The sequence below is a fragment of the Rattus rattus genome, chromosome 1 (genome assembly GCF_011064425.1).
Source record: "Rattus rattus isolate New Zealand chromosome 1, Rrattus_CSIRO_v1, whole genome shotgun sequence".
NCBI lineage: Eukaryota > Metazoa > Chordata > Mammalia > Rodentia > Muridae > Rattus > Rattus rattus.
The window spans coordinates 109,892,324-109,914,920 of NC_046154.1; the positions used below are offsets into that span (position 1 = coordinate 109,892,324).

Below are 22,597 nucleotides of genomic sequence, written 5' to 3' on the forward strand. Positions count from 1 at the left end.
GGTCCCAGACCCTGGGTATGGCTGGCCTGAGATATGTTCTTCACTGCTTCCTGGAGGATGCTGTGGGGGAAGGCTTGCTTGGAACACAGCGCTTTTTTACCTGTCCCCCTGCCTCATTGTTCTGTTCTGGCTTGGTGTTTTCTGGGAGCATCCCCCAAGTACACGATGGGCTAGAATTCTTCTTTCAGGCCTGCTTCTTGGAGGCTCTAAGCCAAGGTAGAGTTTTAAAAAAATCCCTAACTTGTCGAGTGCTCCCCACCCTTGTCTTTTTAATTTTTGGAATAGGGTCTCACTGTGTATGTATCCCAAGCTGGTATGGAGCTTTCTTTGCAATAGACCCGGCTAGTCCCAAACCTAAGATAACCCTCCCTCCACCTCTTAGGTGTTGACTTGAAGACATGCACCGCCATGCTGAGATGGCGACATTTTTTTTTTAATTGGAACCCACTGAAAAGCAAAAGGGAAAAGTCCCACAGTCCCAGATGTTCAGAGCGAGACAGACTCTGCAGGAGTACAGTGGGTCTGGCTGCAATCTGGGCCTGCATCGCACGAGGCGTTCATGCAGGAGAATAAAGGCCAAGTCTGTCGCCTGACTCTGTGTCATACCATCTGGGAACTCCAGACGAATGGCGCCTGTAAAGTATGACAGTTCCCAGCTGCCAGGGGGTTACCATTCTGATGGAATTCCACTGAGCTCCTGCCCACACAGGTCCACATGGACCTCCCCGCTGCCCAGAGCTCTGACTGGAGAAGCACTCACCATGTCCACCTCGGAGATGCTGTCCAGACTCTCCACCTGCACGTCCACACCCACAGGGATGGCCGGGCCTGGGGAGGATGAGACGAGAACGTTCGTTCACTCGCCCACTCTGCCCCTACTTTTTCGCTTTACCTTCTTTTTAAAAGTTTATTCTTCTCTCACATATTACATGACGCAACCCAGGAGGAGGAAAAGGGTCCCAAAAGCAGGCAAAGGAGTCAGAGACGGCTCCCGCTCCCGCTGTTAGGAGTCCCACAAGAACAAGAAGCTATACGGCCACCACACATATGTGGAGGACCTGGGTCAGACCCATGCAGGCTCCCTGACTGTCAGTTTGGTCTCTGTGAGCCCCTGTGACAAAGCCTTGCTATGTAGCCCAGGCTGATCTCAAACTCTCAATCCCCCTGCCCCAGCCTCCGAAGTGCTAGGATTATAGAAGTGTGTCATCACGCCCAGCTGAACATCCTCTCTTTCTACTTGAACTTTAACTATGGAAGAGGCAGGCAGGGGTGCGTCAGTCATGTCAGAGTCAAAGGTTTGAAGGTTTGGTCATGCCCACATGCAGTCAAAGAAGTAAATGAGCAGGCTCAGGGGTTGGCTCCTTGGAGCATCCCAACCAAAACAAAATTATTAATGAAAGGGGTTGGGGATTTAGCTCAGTGGTAGAGCGCTTGCCTAGCAAGCACAAGGCCCTGGGTTCGGTCCCCAGCTCCGAAAAAAAGAAAAGAAAAAAAAATTATTAATGAAAATGCTTTGCCCTTTGTGAAATGACGTGGTTAAATTATTTTGTTGTATATGTATAAATGTTCTTTCTGCAGGTATGCCTGGTATCTATTGAAGCCAGAAGAGGGCACCTGATCCTCTAAGACTAGAGTTATAGACCATTATGAGCTTTTTTGTGACTGGGAATCAAACCTGGGTCCTCTCGAGGAGCCTAACCACTAAGCCATCTTTCCAGCCTCAGAATAGCGAGGTTATTATGGTCAATTCCTTTCTGGTTCCGTGTGTTCATTTGAAACTGTGGTGAAGACCTCGGCTGAGTCGGGGTCTGATCTAAGGAGCAGCCAGTTTGCTCCTTAGTGTCAATTGCCTACTGAACCTTCTCTGTTTGCACCTCCTTTCTTCTTGGAAATACTGGTCACATCCAGGTCATTGTCCTGCCCACTCACTGTATCTTTGTTACATGGTGAAGAAGCTTCCAGGAAGTACAGGACATGCCAAACGGCCTTAAACAAAAAACATTACATTTTTGTTATTTTCAGGTCATTTAAACTTAGTATTGACAGAGAAAGAGATGCTTTCAGGATGTAGATTGGGTGTAGGGTGTGTTAGCAAGACATGGGAGGTAGAATTGGATCCAATAGCTGCATATGACAAAGAGATTAAAGGCCTTTGGAGAAGTTGGGGGATGGATGGTCTGGAGGGGATCAGAGTGGAGGCAAACATGAAATAAAAGAAAGAAAGAAAGAAAGAAAGAAAGAAAGAAAGAAAGAAAGAAAGAAAGAAAGAAAGGGAGGAAGGAAGGAAGGAAGGAAGGAAGAAAGAAAGAAAGAAAGAAAGAAAGAAAGAAAGAAAGAAAGAAAGAAAGAAAGACAGACAAGTATGATTTCTAGAGACTGGAGGGATGGCTCAGTCAGTAAGTACTTCTGGCCTTGCCAGCATGAAGACCTGAGTTCAATCCTGTGTAGAAATACTGTGTTATGTACTCCAGCACTGGGGAGGCAGAGGCAGGAGGATTCCTGGAGTTCACTGGCCAGGCTGCCTAGCCTAATTGGTGAGCTTCAGGACGGTGAGAGACTGTCTCAAAGGAGGCAGACAGCATTCCTGAGGACAGCACAAGGGTTTCCCCTGGTCCCTGCAAGCGTGCACACCCACATTTACATACGTGTATTTGCAAACACTTGAACACACTCATAAAAAAATATTTTCCCCAGAAAGAAAGAAATCAAACCCAGGTCAACACGATGGCTCAGGAGGTGAGGATGCACAGTGCCCAAACTGAAGGCCCTGAGCTGGGTCCCCAGAAGCCACACGGCGGAAAGAAACAACTTCCCAACTTCCCCCAAATTGTCCTCTGACCTCTACACATTTCGTGATGTGCATACCACACCACTCACTAAATAATAAATAAATAAATAAATAAATAAATAAATAAATAAATAAATAAATGTACGCACACACGCACGCACGCACACGCGCGCGCGCGCACGGAAACCCCTTTGACAGTGAGAAGGCCGAGGCCTGTCAGCCGCTAAGCCTCAGAGCGCAGGGCTTTGTGCTCTGGAGCGAATCCTCAACCTGTTTTCTGTTCATTAAACCCAGCAGACGGGACTCTGATCTGTAAGTGGAGCTCCCCTGCCAACTCGAAATGAGAACAACTCCAGAGATTGTCACATTGGGACTTCAGAGCATCCTCAGGAGGCAGCCCTGGCTGCATCTGCCCTGCCTTCCCATGCATTCCCGTCCCACTGACCCTCGGTGAGCCTTCTCAGGAGCACTGCTCTGGGGCAGCTGGCACCTCCCCCACCCTTCCAGGGCACACCCCATACCTCCAAAGCCAGGCCTCATGCTGAAGTCGTGATCATCGATTCTGAGCAGCTGCTCTGACTTGGTGAGAGGCGACTTGGTTATGTCAGAGCTTCGTTTCAGAATGGGGCTGCCACGGAGGGAAAGCAGGCTGATTACACGTGCCGCAGCCGACGTCCGCCTTCTGCTTGCTCTTGGCGTATATGATAGCGTATGCTATGTCTCCCTAGAGACCCTCTGCCTCCCCTCTTCCTTTCTCCAACTTTCTGGATAAAGAAACTGACCTGGAAGTTCCAAGATTGGGGTCCCTAGCCACATGGAAGGGATCCTCAAATGCCAAGGCTGGACCCTCTCTCTGATGTCCTGGAACGGGGGACTGAGGCTGGTATTTTTTAAGGTTTCCCAAGGCAGGGAGAGTAGCTCAGTGGTGGACTGCTTGCCCAGAATAGGCATGACCCTGGGTTCCATCCATAGCACCGAAGGGGAAAAGCTTCTTAGAGATGTAACATATCACCCAAACTGAGACCTGCTGGACCTGGTCTCGGTGACAAGCCAGACTCCTTCTAAATGCTTTGGACATTGGGGACAGGGGCTGACTGGAGGAGAAGCTCTACATCTTTTTTTTTTTTTTTTTTAAAGATTTAGTTATTTATTATATATGAGTACATTGTAGCTGCCTTCAGACACACCAGAAGAGGGCATCAGATCCCATTACAGATGGTTGTGAGCCACCATGTGGTGGCTGGGAATTGAACTCAGGACCTCTGGAAGAACAGTCAGTGCTCTTAACCGCTGGGCCACCTCTCCAGCCTCGAAGCTCTACATCTTGATCTGTGCTCGTTCTGTGGAGGTGGTCACCCTCGCACCCTGTCTCTAGGGAAAGAAGCTGCTGAGTTGCTGATAGGGACACTTTTACCTGTTTTTGTTTGTTCCTAAATGTGTAGTGTGTTTTCGATGGTTGACAACCTCCCCCGCCCCTCTCTCTGTCTCTCTGTCTCTATCTCTGTCTCTCTCTCCCTCCTCCCTCCCTTTCTTTTTTTCTTTTTATTGTAGTTAGGGACCAGAGAAATGGCTCGGTGGTAAAGAACATTGGCTGCTCTTCCAAAGGACCCAGGTTCTATTCCCAGCACCTTCAAGACATCTTACAAGTCTGTAACTCATGCTCAAAAGGTCTGATGCCCTCTTCTGGCCTTGCCAGGTACTGCATGCACATTTTGAACTGACATACGTTCAGGCAAAACATCGCACACATAAAATATTTAACTAAGCATGCAGCCAATTCTACTGACTTACCCCTATCCATAGGTACTTGTCTTATTGGTTCCTTGTCTGTCTGCCCAGAGTTTGTTTTAGAAATATGTAAGTACTAAAATATAGTATTATTTTTCTTTCTTATACAATTAATGTCCTACAAATGCTTCTTCATCTTGCTTCCCCCTCATTTAATAATATGCCCTGGGTTTTCACACATGGAGTCCCCATTCCCCTTATACTTGAAGAGTGCCCTGTCTAGCCAGTCCTTCCACAGCAGAAGGTATGCTGCTCTGGGTCCTCTGTCTCCACAGTAAGCAACACCTTTAATTCTTCATTACCCTACAGCACAATCCTAGGAATCCTCACAATTAACTAACCACTTCCCGCTCCTGAGGCTGACGCCAGGCAGTGTTGAGACCTTCCCATCTGTCTTCTCCCCCAGCGCGGATGCTCTCACACTTGATGGGAGCTCATTAGCTCACTGAGCCTCACAGACCTCTGTTTGGCTGATGCAGAGGTCTAAGCTGAGGTTGTTGAAAGCCCTGCTCCGGTGCATTATCCGCCCTGTGGCTGGCTCAGCTGTGTTAGCCTCCACTTTAATACCGTTCCGTGGCTTGCTCCACCCAGCTCTCAACACTCACTATGTTCTTCCCTGAAAGAACCTCTAGTGTTCCTAAGAAACAGGAGGTCAGGAAACCAAGGCGCTCTCGCCTCTCTTCAGAACATGGCTGCTTTGTACTGTTAGGCAACCAGCTTGTTCCCTGAAAGCCGTGTTGCTGACTTAAGTAGAAAGGCTGTAAGCGCGGGCTGTGGGGTGTGAAGGTTGACTGGGACACGTAGGGGAAGTACCGCACTTGCTGAACAGAGGAAGGAGCTGGGGCTTGGTCAGGGGAACGCCCACCGCTTCCTTGTCCTTCCGGGGGCAGGGCTGAGGTTGCGGATGAGGGGGCCATACCTGCCTTGCTTGTGGGCATCGTCGTGTGCACCTCGTCTCTGTCTCTGAGGTCTGCTGTGGAAACAAACAGACAAACAAAAAAAGGTATTCCAGAGACTGTCTAGGGACTCAGTTCAGCAAAGCACCCTGGCGTCTGTGCACACTTCAAATCTAGACAGAATAAAATGGGGGGCGGGGAGGGAAGATGGCTCAACGCATTAATCTGGTCTGATGAGCATTTTCCAAGTACTCACAGGAGCGGGGAACGAGGATTAATTATTTAGAAGGCCTGATTTACAGAGATCTGACTTAACTACCTCCCCCGCCACCCCGCGCTTGTGCATGCACACACACATACCCACATTCACATTCGTACAGTCATATAAACGCTTATATACACACTTATACACACGCATTCATGCACACTTACACAATCCATGCACATTCTCACACTTGTACACTCACACACATTCATGCACACTCATACACTCATACACACATACCTTACACATTTATACATTCACATGCATTCATACACACACACCCTGTGCACTCACACTCACATTCACACACACACTTATGCACACGCATGTGTTCACACAGACACATGCAGACACACACATATGCATGCATGCACTCATGTGCACGTGCGTGCGCGCGCGCGCGCACACACACACACACACACACACATATGCATGCATGCACTCATGTGCACGTGCGTGCGCGCGCGCGCGCGCACACACACACACACACACACACACACACTCATACACAAACTCACACCCATCCAGGATTGGAACTGTGCCATCAACAGTGCCAGTGAACTGTGCCCTCTCTGCTGTACTTGCCTCTGACCATGAATGTGGCCAAGTGGGCACAGCAGGGAGTGAAGGAGAGAGCCAGGCTGTTGCATTTATTGCTTCTTCTTCAGTGTTGGTGACTAGCAATGCACTGTGCCTCTGCCTTGGGCACACGTGGCTTCCTGTTCTTCCCTTTTCTTGGGGACATCAACATGCCTGCCTAGGGCCCTGAACCCCGCCCACATCTCTAGGAAGAGTGCTTGGTTTTGATTATTATTAGTTAAGCCCCTCTGAGTGTAATGCTATTTTCTGCGAGGACTCCACTGGTGACAGGGACGGGGATTATGTCATCTGTAGCACAGTGGAGCAGGGCAGGCATGAGCTTGGCAGGAAAGGGATGAAAACTGGACCAGATAAGGTGGGAGAGGGGATAGGCCACCAAGGACAGAGTCCTGTGCATGTCCAGCACCTGGGCAGAGCTGACTGCAGTAGACTCTCGGTAGCTGGATGAGAAAGGAACACGTGTCCTGTACTTGGAAAAGAGCGTATAAAAAGAGACCAAAGAAGCAAGGAGTGTGGGGTAGAAAGCAAGTTGCCTATTCTGACTTTACCTTTGGGCTAGCCTGCAGTGCAACCCCTTACCAACAGACAGAGGACGATCAAACTCTGAAATACCCCACAGTTGTCTCTGCAAAGCTTAGACTCTAGCCTAGAGGACACAGATAAGGATCCCCCAACATCCTTCCCATTGTTGTTAATACTTTAAAGCATCTTTTCTTGTTCATAAACATTTACAAGCTGGAAAACAGAGTAAACATAAGGCAGATGAAAGGAACTCAGAAATGACTCGAAAGCTTTTTGTGCATATCCTTAACAGAGCCCGTTGTCTGCAGGCCTTACCGTTAGCCCCAGTTTGCATGTAAGAAAACCAAAACTAGACACTGAGAGCTCAAGTAGCTTTTAAAGCGACAGAGGTAGGTGCTGGATTTGGCCTTGGAAGAAGCATTGGCCACATTGTCTTGCTGGATGACACTGCTCTCTCTCCACCCTTATTTATTTACTGTTTGAGCCAGAGCCTCTCACTGAACCTGATTCGACTGTCATGGCCAGCCTCTTCTATGGGTGCTGGAACTCTTTACCAATTGAGCCATCTCCTGGGCTTGAGAATTAAGGCCGGAAGGTCTGCATTGCTTCCATGACCACATTGCCTCAGAGAGGAGAGAGCTTGGTTGTGACAATGTAACAAGGATGGGCTGGTGTAAACAATCTTGCTTTCTTGGCCTTTTAGCAGCCAAGGAAAGAAATCTTTTATGTATCCCAGAATCCCCAATACCACCTGTGATTCTTCCTTTTCCTCCCACCCTCATCTGGATACATCTAGCACTTACTCCTTTCTTAGAGAACAGGACAACCAGGGTCATAGCACCCAGCTAGTTCTGGCTGAACCTTCATCTCAAAACCATGTTCCCTGTCTTACCCTCTCCATCCCTGCCACCTTATGAACTGAATCACATGGTTCTCGACAAGGGGTGGCACCCTGCTCTGTCTGCCCGAGCCATTACAGCAACAGTGTGAAGATCAGACACGTGATTTTCCACTGAGAACCTTTCACCTCCAATGTCAAATCCACAGAAGTTGGGCAATAAGTCTCCTAGTAGTCCACCACCCATCGCCAGCTGACTGAATTCCACAGTAGTCAAGGTACACGTGTGTTGGAACACACAATCCTGCCAACAACCAGGAAGTGACTGTGTTGGTTGGCTTTTTTGTCAACTTGACTCAAACCTAGAGTCATCTGGGAAGAGACATCTCAACTGAGAAAATGGCTTCATCAGATAGCCCGTAGGCCAGCCTGTAGGGCATTTTCTTGGTTAATGATTTGTGTGGGCAGGTCCATCTCACTGTGGGTGACGTCACCCCTGAGCGGACAGTCAAGGTTGTATAAAGGATCAGGTTTAGGGGCTGAGAGGTTGGCTCAGCAACTAAGAGCTCTCGTTGCTTTTCTGGATGACTTAGGCTCAAACCTTAGCACCTGCATGGCAGTGCACAAACATCTGTGTCCTCTGGCCTTGGCAGGCACCAGGCCCACATGTGGTATTCATACATGTATGCAGGCAAAACACTCATACACATAAAATAATAAAACAACTATTACAGTTCTTAAAACAAAAGCTGAGCAGGCTATGAGGAACAGGTCAGCCAGCAGTGTTCCTCCATGGTCTCTGCTTTCCTTCCCGATGGACTGTAAGGTGAAAGGAAGACTTCCCCAGGTGACTTTGGGTCATGGTCTTTATCACATCAATAGAAGCAAAGCAAAACAGTGACATAAGATCCATTCTGCTGAATAAGCGATACAGACAGGAAGCTGTCTTATGACTCATCCAAGGCCAGTGGTAGTTTGTAGCTTTGTCAAGTCTCAAATCCAGGGCTTCTTATCGTTTGGAGATTCTCTTCCTACCACTGTTCCCCAGTTGGAGGTCAGGATTGATTCCTGTTGCTAGAACCATTACATCACACTTCCCGGGAGCTTGTCAAAAACACAGCCAGGACTCTATCAGGCCTTGAAGGCATGTGGACTCTACTTTAGACAATAACCATGTTCTGGGGGAGGGGGAGAAGGCTGAAATGGTTGTTTCAGACACTCGGCTAGAGAAACTCCTGTGAGGAGGTGACAGTTACAGAGGCACAATGTGGGTGAGAGGACATAATGATATTCAGGCAGAGGCACAGAGTGGACAACAGTCGTGGGGTGGGACTCACTATTCTCAAGGAGCAGCCAGTGGGCTAGCCAGACCACGCTGGTGAAGAAAACAGAGCAGGGAGACTGGACCAAATATTGAGTTTGTTCTGTGGCTTCTCAGGTCAACCAAGCCCCTAGGTGAGGTGTCTGGCTGCCAGGGTAGCTACTGAATATTGGTCTTGGGTGCGATGCCTGGAAGCAGTAAGCTAGAGCAAAGGACATCTGACCTTGAACCCCAGTTTTTCTGGCCTGGCAAGTGTCTCCTTAGCTATGATTGGAACCATGCATTGGTATGGAATCTATAATTCCAACACGTAGGAGGCCAAGACAGGAGGAGAGTTAGTGTGAGTTTGAGCTCAGCCTAAGCTATAGAGCCAGATCTTGTCTCAACCCCTTCCCAACACACAAATAAAAGAAATGATGAATTAGGCCTGTCATTGAGTGTGTTGGAATCTGTTGTAGAAACATCACTAGAAGGCACTTGAAGGTCTCTGTCTGCTGTCTGAGGACGTATCTAGCTGCCCCATAGGCTCAGTTCTTACACTCTGAGGACATTCATGGAATGTGATTGTTTTCATGGAGTGTCTTGGAGCTTATGCATGTTCCACATGATGAATATTCTGCATTTTCCTTCTGTTCTAAATGATTCGTCTCCACTAATTCCTTACTCAGTGATTTTGGTAACAAATGATCTGCTTCTTGAGTTACCTACTACCTCAGTCATTGTTCTATTGCTGACCTGATGACCAAGACAACTCATATTAAAGAAAGAATTTAGATTGGGGCTTGCTCATAGTTTCAAAGACTTAGTCCAGATAGCATGGTGACAGGTAGGTACGGTGCTGGAAAAGTAGCTGAGAGCTGACCCACAAGAGAGAGAAAGACTGGGCCTTGGCATGGGCTTTTGAAACCTCATAGCCCACCCCAAGTGACACACTTCCTCCAACAAGGTCACACTTTCTAATCCTTCTAATCCTTTCAAATAGAGCCACTCCTTGATGACTAGCATATATGAGCTTATGGGGCCATTCTTATTCAAACCATCACATTCCACTCCATGGTCCCATAGGCTTGCAGCCATATCATAATGCAAAATGCATTCAGTCCAGTGTCAAAGGTCCCCGTAGCCTCAACACTGTTTAAAAGTCCAAAGTTCAAAGTCTCTTTGGAGACTGGTGGCGATCTCTTAACTGTAACCCCTGGAATAATCAAAATCCAAAAGCAGATCACAGACTACCAACATACAGTGGCACAGAATATACATTGCCAGCCCAAAAGGGAAGAAAAGGAACATAGTGAGAAAATGCTGGACCATAGCAAGACCTAAAACCAGCAGGGCAAACTCCATATGCTACATGTCCATGTCTGATGTCAAAGTGCTCTTCAGATCTCCTTTCATCATTGCTGACTGCAACACACCTCTCTCATTTGGGCTGGTTCCCCCACCCATCTGCAGCTCTCCTTGGCAGGTATCCCACAACTCTGCTATCTCCAACATCTTGGGGTCTCCAAGGCAACCCAAGCTTCACCTTCACAGCTTCATGCAGTGGCCTCTCTGGACCTCCATGCAGGGACATCCCTGACCATGCCTGACCCCAGAAGCTTTCCTTGGCCATGGAGAGAGTCCACAGTGCCTTTCATATATTCTTGACACTAAAGTGAGAACCATGTGGCTGAAGCTGCCAAGTTCTACTGCTTGCTGGGCCTGGAACATGCCCCCCTCCTTCAATTACATCAGCATCAGCTGTTGATCATCTCCTTCGATGCTTAAGCTTCTCTTTAATTTCTTTTAACAAGTTGGAAGCTTAGCCGGATGGGGTCTTGCCCTGAGGCCACCACTTCTTTTACTCCATTTAGCATTTTCTTTAAACTTTGTACCTCTGTGAGTACTGGACTTAGCTCTGTTATACTTCCTGGTGCTCCATTACTCCTCAAACTGTACATCTGTATTCTTCCCTGCTCAGCTTGCTCCTTTTTATTACAGTTCTGCATAGGAGTGACCTCTAATAACCAAGTGACAGAGTCAATATTAGGCTGTCTTGAAATCTCCTCTGACAACACCATTAACCCAAAACTCATCAATTTAGCCTCAGGACTAAGGACAGAAAGCAGCTACATTCTTCACTAAAATACCACAAGAATGGTCATTAGATCACTTACTAATATTCTTCTCCTCTGAAACATCTTAAGCAGGGCCATCATAATCTACGTTGCTCAGAGCACTACTGTCTTCCACACTCTTACTGGTATATAAGTTCCAATTAAAGCATTCAACTGCTTTCCTATCCAAAATCTCAAATTCCACATTCAGCCAACAAGCAGCATGGTCAGACCTGTCATGATCCATCCCCCTGGTACCAACTTTTGTCTCAGTCACTGTTCTATTGCTATGAGCAGAAACTACGGCCAAGGAAATTCTTATAAAAGAAAGTATTTAATTGGGGGCTTGCTTACAGTTTCAGAGGCTTAGTCCATTACCCTCATGGCAGAGAGCATGGGGGCAGGGAGTTGTGGTGCCGGAGGAGGAGCTGAGAGCTACATCCTGATCCACAAGCAGAGCTGGAGAGACTGGAGTTGTCAAGGGCCTTTGAAATATCAAAGCCCACCCCCAGTCACACCTCATCCAACAAAGCTACACTTCCCTATCCTTTTCAATAGCGCCACTCCTCGGTGACTAAGGATTCAAATATATGAGCCTAGGGGGGTTGTTCTTACTCAAACTCCCACACATGTCCCAGAATGTTCAATGATGGGTTTAATGTAAACTTTCTAGGCTATGCACATAGTTTTCCATTAAACATTGGTCTTGATGCTCATGCAAAGATATTTTTAAGGTATGATTAACATCTACATCAGTCGACATCAGGTAGACAAGTCTCATCCCATCAGATGAGGGTCAAACCAAGAGGAATTCTGCTTCTGGATTGCTTTTGTAATTCAAGACTGTAACAGCAGCAGCTTCAGGTTAGGCTTGACAGCCTCATACGTTTGTTCATTAGTACATTTACTTATTCATTCATTTGCCCATTCATTTGTTCTTTCCTCTTTCCTCTTTCTGTTCTGTAACACTAGGTAGTCTAGCCCAGACTAGCCTCAACCTTACCATTGTAGCCCAGGCTCACCTAAAACTCATGAGAGTCTTCTTACCTCAGCTTCCCTACTGAGATGGGATTTTAGGTGTGTGCCACCATACCCCTCCACCACAGATTTCTGAAAATCATTTTTTAAAAATTAATTTATATTTATCTATTTCATTTTATGCGTTTGAGTGTTTTGCCTGCCTGTACATATATTCACAAAGTTCGTGCCTGGTGCCTGTGGAGTTTAGAAGAGAGAGTCAAATCTCTGGAAACTGGATGGTTGGGACCCACCATATAGATACTGGGAACTGAACCCTGGCAACACATGCTGAACCATGTCTTTCCCATGGATGGGTGAATGAGTAGAATGGGAGATAGATGCATAACTATACATCCTTAGCTCGTACATACATGTCTTATACATGTATAAGAATAGCTTACACATACATGTCTGTTTCCATGAAGGTTCATGACTTTTTACATGTGACCATTCTGACATGGAAGTCTGCACATGGAAGGGGAGTTGGGCTGAGGCTAGACTAAAAGGCAGCTCACCGCACTCACCCAGCTATGACCTACTACTCAGTTTTTTCTTGGAGTTATTAGACCAAGCCATCTGTCTGCCACTGTCACTAATAACTGTTCCCAAGAATCTGGTGGGGTCCTAACACAAAGATCTGACCTGCTAGTCATTATCCTTCCTTCGGAGAATTACCATTGAGAATGGGTTTGTCTGGTCTCTGCCTCGGGCAGTCTCTACCTAGACCATTTCTGTTTTGCTGGTACATGTCTGAGTATAAGCTCCTGCTCCTTCCAGATGCTTTTTACATTTAAAGCTCACACACACACACACACACACACACACACACACACACACACAATTCCTTGACAGAATTTTCAGATTGTACTTTCCTCAATCCCCTTGGAAAGGCCTTTCTGTTCCTTTCATTTCACCTTTTAAAAAAAATTTTATGTATATGAATGATTGTATGCATGTATGCATGTGCACCACACGTGTACCTGATGCCCACAGAGGTCAGAAGAATACATCAGACCTGGAACTGAAGTTACAGTTGGTTGCGAGCTACCATGTCAGTTCTAGGAGCTAAACTTGGATCCTCTACAAGAGAACAAGTGCTCTTAGCCTCTGAGCCATCTCTCCAGGCCCAGCAGTCACATCTTAGTTACTCTGTGTTTATGTGACTTTGAACACATGGGATCCTCACTAAATGAGTGAAATTCCCGTCGATGAGTACGTGTTTTAGGCATTAGAAACATAAAACAAGAGTGTGCTTCTCATGGAGAGAGCCTGCAGTCCAATGCTGTCAGAGGGGAACTTGCTGAGTTCTCCACAGAGTTGCAGCCCCATCTCTGCCCCAGGGATTGGAGCAGTGAGCTGTGGACTCCTCTGCTTAACCGCTGATGTCTGTCTCTTGTGAGGGCCGTTAAAGGTGGGGGCTCCTATATCCTGTTTTAGCTCTGGGTCTTCTATCTGACTTAGTGTAAACTGACCCTATTAACCCTTCTATCCTCACGAAAGCCCTGGCACCTCCCCAGTCTGAGGTCTCCAGAGGTTGGTGAATGTCCACTCAGTAACTGCTATAACAAACATGTGGATGCCACCGAATGCTTCTTAGTGTCCTTGACACCTCTCTACTCTCTCTGCCCTCACCTGTCTGGTCCCTAGTTCCACATCCTCCTCAGTCTTCTTCCTCAAATATCTTTCTTTTGTGTAAGTGTAGGGAGCTGCAGGCTGGTACTGAACATTGACCCCAGGGCCTTATGCATGCTAGGAAACCATTTTATCCCTGAAGTATATACTCGGCCTTCCTCTTTCCCTTCCTCAGAAGCTCAGGCTGACCTCAAACTCCTGTACCTAAAAGTGATCCACTTTCCAAGTGCCGGGATTACACGCTCCTGCCAGCACAGCTGGTCCCAAACTTCTCTTTCACTAAGGTGTTCATGGTGACTTTGAATTTGCTATGTAGCCCACCCTTAAACTTGTGATCCTCCTGCTTCAGTCTCCCAAGTCGCTGGGATTACAGGCCTGCAGTATTGTATCCACTTCCCCTGACTTCTTACATGTTCCTCTTCTTCTGCCTTTGTTCCCACTCTTAATTCACAGCGGTTTTCTCTCTCAGGGTCCCTCGATAACCACCGTCCAAGAGGAAGCCCTTTGAATCTGCCACCACAAGCCTAGTTCTCTCTAAGCTGCCTAACCCTTCCCGAAAATGTGCAGGGGACTCCCCACAGTCTTTGAGTGAAGCAGGCACCGTGTCCTTTCTTCACACGGCTCTCCCTACTCTCCTGCCCCTGAGGTGACTGCTTTCCCAGACAAGCAACCCAAATGCCTGCTGGGTATTCACCTGAAACGCCTTTCTTACCCCAATGGCATGCACATCCCGGCAATTCTAAACTGCTCTGGGCTCCATCTCTCCATCCCTGTTCATCCCTCTATTGTCCCAGTCCACACCCAATCTCTCGCCTGTGCCAAGCATGGCCTCTGGTTATTTTCTGCCTCCCTCCTGGGACCCTGCCTACCTATCTACCATATCTCCTGGTGTGCAAGCAAATCTGGTCTCTCTGGGATGGAATTCTGCCGAAGCCAGCTGGGTTTTCCTTGCTTCACAGGAAGTGCGGGCTTTAGTATGGCCAGGAGTTATAGAACTATCAGGCTCTGGCCTCTGGTAGGATGAACTCATGCTGCAGAGCCTGGGCCGGCTTCCCCAGGGCCTGTAGTACATGCTTCCAGCCTTCCAGTGACGAAAGGAAAGACTGTATGAATCAGTCCATTCTAGGAACTTTGCTCTGTGTCCTGTGTGATACATAAAAGTGAGCACATTTGGACGTGCCTTCGGAGAGATTTTAAGAATCTGGGTGACTCATCTTTTAAAAGTTTAGGCTACATAAAAATAAAATTTAACTTGGATGGTGGGATATAAATTGGTCCACTTTCTGTTTGTAAAGAAATGTAATCATATCTACCTAGAATTTTAGTTTTTATTGTATTTATTTACTTATTGTTGTGTATGTGTGTATGTGTGTGTATGTGTGTGTATGTGTGTATGTGTGTGTATGTGTGTATGTGTGTATGTGTGTGTATGTGTGTATGTGTGTCTGTGTATGTGTGTCTGTGTATGTGTGTGTCTGTAAGTGTGTGTATGTGTGTGTCTGTATGTGTGTGGTGTGTGGTGTGTGTGTGTGTGTGTGTGTGTGTGTGTGTGTGGTGGGTGTACACACAATGGTGTACATGCGGAGGTCTGAGAACAACTTGCAGAAGTTAGCTGCTTCTCTCCGTCTACTTTGCAGGACTCAGGGATGGAACCCAGCTCCTCAGACTTAGCAGCGAGAGACTTTCCTCAACCAAACGTCTCCAAACCCATACCTAGAGTTCTAGCTGTCCACACGCGAGTTGATCCAGGACTCTGTCTTTATTTTATTATGTTGTTGTTCTTATTTTGAGACAAGGTCTCACTATGTGGCTCTGACTGTCCTAGAACTCAATATATAAACCAGACTGGCCTCGAACTCACAGAGATCCTCCTGCCTCTGCCTCTTGAGTGCTTCAATTAAAGCTGTGTGCCACTACACCTGGTTGATCCAGGACGCTGTCAGGAGTCTATCCTAACTAAACAACCATGCATAATGTTTGTAATAGTAGGGGCTAGAGACATGGCTCAGTGGTTAGGAACATTTGCTGCTCTTGCAGGGAACTCAGGTTCAATTCCCAATGGTTCCCAGCTCCCATACGGTAACTCACAACCTCCAATACATTTCCTGATCTCTATGGACAGTATATACATACATACACACACACACACACACACACACACACACACACACACACAGGTAAAACATTTGTACACAAAAATAAGTAATAAATCTTTTAAACTTATTCGTAATAATAAATAGGATGAAACCAAATGTTAATAAATAAATGAAAATGATTAAATAGTGACATATTATACATTATTATGCAGTTAGTCAGATGATCATTCTGTAGGTTTAAAATAAGTAAATATGTAGGCAAAATTATATTAGATACAATAAAGTTACAAAAATATGTTCATAGAATTAAAAAAAAGTGCTATGTGTGTCTTCCATTATAAAAAATGAAGACATTTGAAAAGTCACCTTTAAAAAGAAAGTCTATTTCACTCGGTAGAAATAAGGCTGAGAGGAACACTCATGGTTTCTGTTCGGCTAAGTACTACGTGTTAGAACTTAGCCAGGGCAGACGCTGCTTGATGATGACATGTTCCCGTGACCCCAGGCTCTACCCAAAACTGCTAGAAATAATAAATGGACAAGTAAATAAACAAATTCAGTAAAGCTGGAGGACACATAGAAGCATGTTTCTACACACGAGCAAGACCTATTCAAAAGAGTGTTTCATAAAGAGTGTTGGGACGTTTTGAATCTATTCTCCCATTTCCAAAACTATCATGACTGGGTGCTGACATGTAGAGAGAATAGATACTTGTATGTTTGCAAATGTGTGTTTTAGATAATTAGGATTGGATAATAAAAAAAATAGCACTTGTGAATTTAATAGCATTAAGATTACCTTCAAATGAAAAAAGATCTCAAAAGTTAAAAAAAAAAAAATAAGATTGTTGGGACAACTGGATACCACAGGCAGAAGAATAAACTGGATTCTTATCTCACATTGAGTACAAGGATGAACTCAATATGGGTTAAAGACAAGTGTATGGCCCGAAGCTATGACACTACTGATAGACCACAAGGAGAACTCAGACCATTGAGCTCGGTGATGGTATTCTGGATGTGACCTCAAATATTCACACAACAGAAGCAAAACCAGGGGGATTACATCTGACTCACAGCTTCTCCACAGTGAAGGGAGCAATTGGGGACAAAGAAGTGACCTACAGGCTTGGAGAAACTATCGACAAGGCCCACATCTGAGAAGGGTGCCACCCAAATTCCTCAGGAAAATTCAGTTCAGTAGGAGAGCAAACAACTGGATTTACATCAGAACGAAGGCACGTCCCTGCCTGCCATTTTTCTCTGTCTAGAGGAGCCATCCACGTGGGAACTGGAAGAGCAAGGTGTGAAGAAGGGGTGTGACCCGTGCGCACTGTTGGTGGGGGTGCGGATTAATACAGCTACTTCACAGAACCACGAGGCTCCTCAACGTACGAATAAAACTATCACGCCGTCATCCTTCCGAGCTTACAAGTAAAGGTTTCTTAATTCAGGGCTCTGACCGGATGTCTGCATTTCCACGTTCACAGTGGCACTGTTCAGCCAAGGTACGGTACCAACCAAGGTGTCCGTGAGGACAAGTAACGAGGATGTGGTGTGTCTTTAACAGGACAGTAGTCAGCCTGTTACAAACGGAGACGGCTGTCTGTGACAGCCGGGACAGGAACCTGCCGGTGTTATTCTAAGTCAACCAGCTAGGCAGAGGACAAAGTCCTAAGCTGAGTATTCTCAGTCTCCTTCATAGGCCTAAAATCTGACCCGAATCTAACCCCCCACTTTTAAATACCAGGAGGAGATGTCCACAGCACATAAAACCAATTTATTCTTCTTGTCTCCTTCACGCCCTACCCCCACTCTTTCTCCCTCCTCCTTTCTATCTCTCCTCCTCCACCCCATCCTCTGGGTTTGCTTTGAGACAGGCCTCCACCCTACTATGTATTTGAGGATGACCGGCCTTGACCTCTCAAGTGTTGACATTACAGATATGGGACCCTACACTCTTAGGCACAATTTCTTTTTTTTTTAAAAGATTTATTTATTTATTATATGTATATGAGTACACTATAGCTGTCTTCAGACACACCAGAAGACGACATCAGATCCCATTACAGATGGCTGGGAGCCACCATGTGGTTGCTGGGATTTGAACTCAGGACCTCTGGAAGAGCAGTCAGTGCTCTTAACCACTGAGCCATCTCTCCAGCCCTTAGGCACAATTTCTTACATCAACCACACATCTCACTTATAGACAGACCCCAAAACACAGAAGCAGACAGCACAAGGACATTGCTCAAGGCTGGGTTTGGAGATGCTGGGTGAAGGGCAGACCACTTCGTGCTGAAATACTATTCAGCAAGGTGACTGCAGGTATCAACATTCTTTTGTGTCTTCTCACCAAAAATAAAATCCTAAGGGGGCTGGAGAGACGGCTCAGTGGTTAAGAGCCCTGGCTGCTCTTCCGGAGGATTCAGACTTAATTCAGGCAACTCACAACTCTCTTTGACTCCAGTCCCAGGGGATTCAATGCCTTCTTCTCCCTGGAGTACACACAGGGTGCACAGACACACAGCCACACAGACAAAATACCCATACACATAAAGTAAATAAGTAAAATATAAAAAAGAAGCCCTGAGGATCTGAGGTGACACATATGTTGAGTAGTCTGATTTAATTATTCCACATTTATGCCTATATAATGCTCTATACCCTTTAATAATCAGTTTATACTTTAACTTTTAAAATTAATTTTAAAACTTAATTAAAATTAACTTTCTAAAAGAGTCTACACCGTCTTTGTGACTTCTCTAAACAGGTTGCCGTTCTAATTGTGTCTTGGGGAAAAGCCTGAGGGTTTTGGGGTCAATTAGCAGTGTTAGTTGGTTTTAATTCTCACGAGCACAGTTGGGTCAAAAAATCCCTGCATTCTGCGGGTACATCACTGCACATATTCCACTCGCCCAAGCAATTCCTGACGCTCTCTCTGGGCATAGCGGTTCTCCTCAGTACCCCAGGCTCGCTGTGACCACCGGACGTCTGAGAACCTAGTCTAATGACTTCATAAAAGCAGACAGAAACTAGAGAAGCGAGCACATCCAGGCTGTGAATCTCCTTTGGGGAGGATTCTGGCATCAGGAGGGAGCACAGAGGAACAAGACAGGGGGCTATGGTTCCAGACTTTTGAGAGACTTCCCTTATGTTAGCTGGTCTTTCTTACTCTGCAGATTTACATCCACATGGAAGGAAAACTCAGGTTCGACCGGAAATTAACGCTGATGAACAAAAGATGCCCTTTTCTTCATCTGTCTCCTCGGCAGTGAAGGAGTGCGGGGCCTGGCTGTTTCCAGCGTCTGGTTTACTGACTGATGCCGGGTGGGTCTGTGTGAAAGGTGCAACCAAGCTCAGGTGGCCTTGGAGCCAGGTGAGGCCAAAGGTCAGGCCCCTGGCTACAGAAGCTCGATCCCCCAGGCTAGAGCGGCACGTACCACCTAACCCCGCCCAGGTTGCAGGCCGGGGACAACCTCCTGATGCCGCTAGCTGTGCATCCCACAGAAAACTGTTTTTAAGACAAAACCGAAAAGAGTCCCACCTTCATAACAGAAATAATTAGTAACTTGTAACTCCTTCCCACAGGTCACAACTTTCATCAGTCCCTTGAGAATCTGTGCAGATATCAATCATCCGTGGTTTTCAGAAAATGTATAATAATCTCTTTTCCAGAATATTTTTAGTTGATTAATAACAAATTTAAGAAAATATGCTTAATACTATCGAGTGTGGTACTATTACAATGGAAAACACCATTCTAGCTTCCTGAAAGGGGAAGAGAAGAAGGGGGAGGTGAGGAGGTGCTCCCACACAGATCCGGCCATGCTGCTAAGACTCGACCATGGAGAACCTGCTTTTCATCCTCTCGCCGAGGCTGAGGCCTCCGTGTCACTCACCTGCCTTTCCTAGAGGGCTCATGAACTTCTCTTCCTGGCCAGTGCACTGTGCTCTCAGCAGCCAGAACCCATCCCCACCACAAAAGGAATATGCCAAATTTCATATTCCGGAGAGCCAACATAGATTTCCAAATCAAACAGTTCTCCCGAGAAGCCGTGAGAAGGAGCCGGTGAGGAGCTGCCGTCCGACCGTCCTCTCTTAAGGCACCATTGCTGTGTTTGTTATTAGAAGGATGTTTACCCTGCAAAAATGAAGCTGCAGTCTGTAATCTGGCCAGCGGGAGAAAGCAATTTCCACTAACCCCGCAAATCCTCCTGCGTCAGATGTCAGGGATTTTCTAAACTGAGGTTGGATTCCTGTGTCCTGCGGGACAGTTCCTGGGGCTGGTCTAAATTAGTTCATCATCAAATGTGGTGGATGTATTGGTGAGGGTTTGGATTTTCAAGTCGAATAAATAGAAAGAAGAAAGTAAATGCGGAAAGGCAGCGACACTATCTGTCTGTCTGTCTGTCTGTCTGTCTGTCTGCTCGCTTTGATCCTCCCCTGATCTATTGATGCTCCTAGATACTTCTAGTTTGCCCATGGCTTCTGCAACCTTGGGGTTGATACCTTGTGGGCAGCAGCGGTTGAGGTTAAGAGGTCACATGGGGAAAAGTCTCCCCCACGCTGTGCAAAGAAAAGGCTAAAGTCCGTGTCAGTCGCAGTATTCTTGTACCAGACTCGTTGGACTTCTACATTTGGACATGCCTGGGCATAAATGAACTGCCAACAAGTATTATGTCTTCTTTGATACTTGCTCAGAAACCTTGGCACAGAATCTATAGGCCCAGGTTCTGTCTTCATCACAGGACAGGGTCAGAGTCCCATGAAGCAGGGCTACATTCAGGACTCCAAATCATTTGCTCCTCCAAGCTGAGGGCAGATAGTTGAGACTTTCAGACTGTGCTGACAAACTGACTCAGAATTCTTAGCACCCCCTGCTGAAAAGGCAACCTGAAACCCAGGTAACCTGGGCTGGACTTGAACTCTCTCTATATAGCCAAGGTTGTTTTCAAACTCCTGACCTTCCTGTCTCTAGAGGGATAAACTCTTTAAGAGCGAGGGCTTAGGCCAGGTGTTGTATTGCATAGCTATAATGTCAGTATTCTGGGAGGCCGAGGCAGGAAGATTATACATTTGAGACTAGCCTGGGCTACACGGCAAGACTACACTGAAGAACCAGGGAGCTAAATGAAAAGGAGGCATAACTAGAGGAGGAAGAGAAAGATGAGAAGAAGGCAGAAGAGAATGAGGTAGGATCCACTGTAAGATAATTACATCATGAGGAGGAGGTGCCATCTTTGATAAGATTAATGTCACTCTCAGAAGACCCCGTTATTAAAAGAGCAAAGGTGATGCCTATCCAACCTCTCCACCCAGCCAGATCCTGCCCATATTTTTCCAGAGTCTCCCACTGAATCTGCCTGACCCTCTCTTCCAACACTCTCCCCAGCCTGCCAGATCTAGCACCCTGGTCTAGACTGCCCAACTCTGCTGGAGTCATAACTAATCTCTAGGCTTCCACCAAGACCCATTCCCACCAGTCTCCAAGTCCACAGGCCCCTCTGAAACCAAATCCAACCTCACCAACCAACCAGATCTACTCCAACACTCCAGGCCTGGACTAGGATGCATATCCTGTTCACCAGCCCTCTGTGAACCTGACTCCATTCCACCTAAGCCATTTTCAAACTTTAGGCTCAGTTCACCTGCACGTTCTCTTCTGCTCCAACCTACTCTGTCCATATCAGACTTAGAACTAACAAAAGAAGTCCACATGCCCAGATCTCATGTGGGGGGCTGGGGGGTGGGCATGAGTGATCAATCCAGTATTTTCTCTCACAAACCTACCAGTCCTGTGGAAATGTTTGCCAACCAGAATTACCTGGATAAACCCCAGAACACAGGATTTAAAAGACCAATCATAAACTTCATCAAATAATTAATGAGTGTAAAGAATACACAAAGAAATAGCTTAATGCTATTAAGGAGAAAAAAAATACCTGAGAGTGTTGTTGTAAAAATATAAAAAATAGAAAGGAGTAATTGTCTTTTACCCCGCTAGGCCCACGCCGCGGTGCCCAGATATCTGCTAGATATCTTGGCGGAAACACAGCCCAGCTGCATACTTCCCTACACTCAAACCCTCACATAAAAGAACACACAACACAATAATCTTAGATCCAATTGGTAAGATATAATTGCCCACTTAAACATACAAAGCCCAGTACCATCCACCCCTTGAGAACATTAATAACAGCCTGTAAATACACAGAGCAGAATCTTAACATCACCTGCCATGGCTTCTCCCCTCTCTCCGTCCTGTCTCCTCCTCTCTCCCCTAGTCTCCTCCTCTTCCTTTAAACTTCTCTCCCGCCCATCCTTCCTTCTCCTCCAATGACAGGCCTCCTTCTATCCTGTGCCTGCCTCACCTGTGACATCATCCTACAGAGAGATGCCCAAGAAAACACAAGATGAGGCTGATGAAGATGATGAAGAAAATCCAAGACTAAAGAATAGAATTCAATAAAGAGAGAAAAATGTTAAAGAGGACTCAGCTGAAATGAAGACGGAATAGAAAAAGTTAGTAACCCAACAGGAAAACTCAAAGGAAAATCTCGTAAGTAGAATGAAGACAGAACAATAGGACTCAAAGGTAAAGCAGAAAATTTAAACCAGATAAGGAAGGAATGTGAAAATAAGAAAGGAACATACAGGAAATATGGGACTAAAAACTAAATCTTTGAATAACAAGCATAGAAAAGGAGCGGGAATCCCAAGTCAATGCCACAG

At 46.3% G+C, this 22,597-nt stretch overlaps 1 protein-coding gene across 3 annotated transcripts in view; it reads right to left on the minus strand.

Moving 5' to 3' along the window:
* Window positions 1–19,991, minus strand: part of Gabrr1 (gamma-aminobutyric acid type A receptor subunit rho1) — a 37,495-nt gene extending 17,504 nt beyond the window's left edge. The window contains exons 1-4 of one of the 3 annotated variants that reach the window (XM_032890169.1): window positions 19,765–19,991; window positions 5,496–5,549; window positions 3,310–3,416; window positions 761–828 (exon numbers count right to left, since the gene is read on the minus strand). In XM_032890169.1, coding sequence (XP_032746060.1) covers window positions 761–828; window positions 3,310–3,416; window positions 5,496–5,549; window positions 19,765–19,886 — 351 coding nt within the window. In that variant the 5' untranslated portion in view covers window positions 19,887–19,991. The remainder of the gene's footprint in view (window positions 1–760; window positions 829–3,309; window positions 3,417–5,495; window positions 5,550–19,764) is intronic. The other 2 variants (XM_032890173.1, XM_032890175.1) reach the window with 2 other exon arrangements.
* Window positions 19,992–22,597: the final 2,606 nt, after the last annotated feature.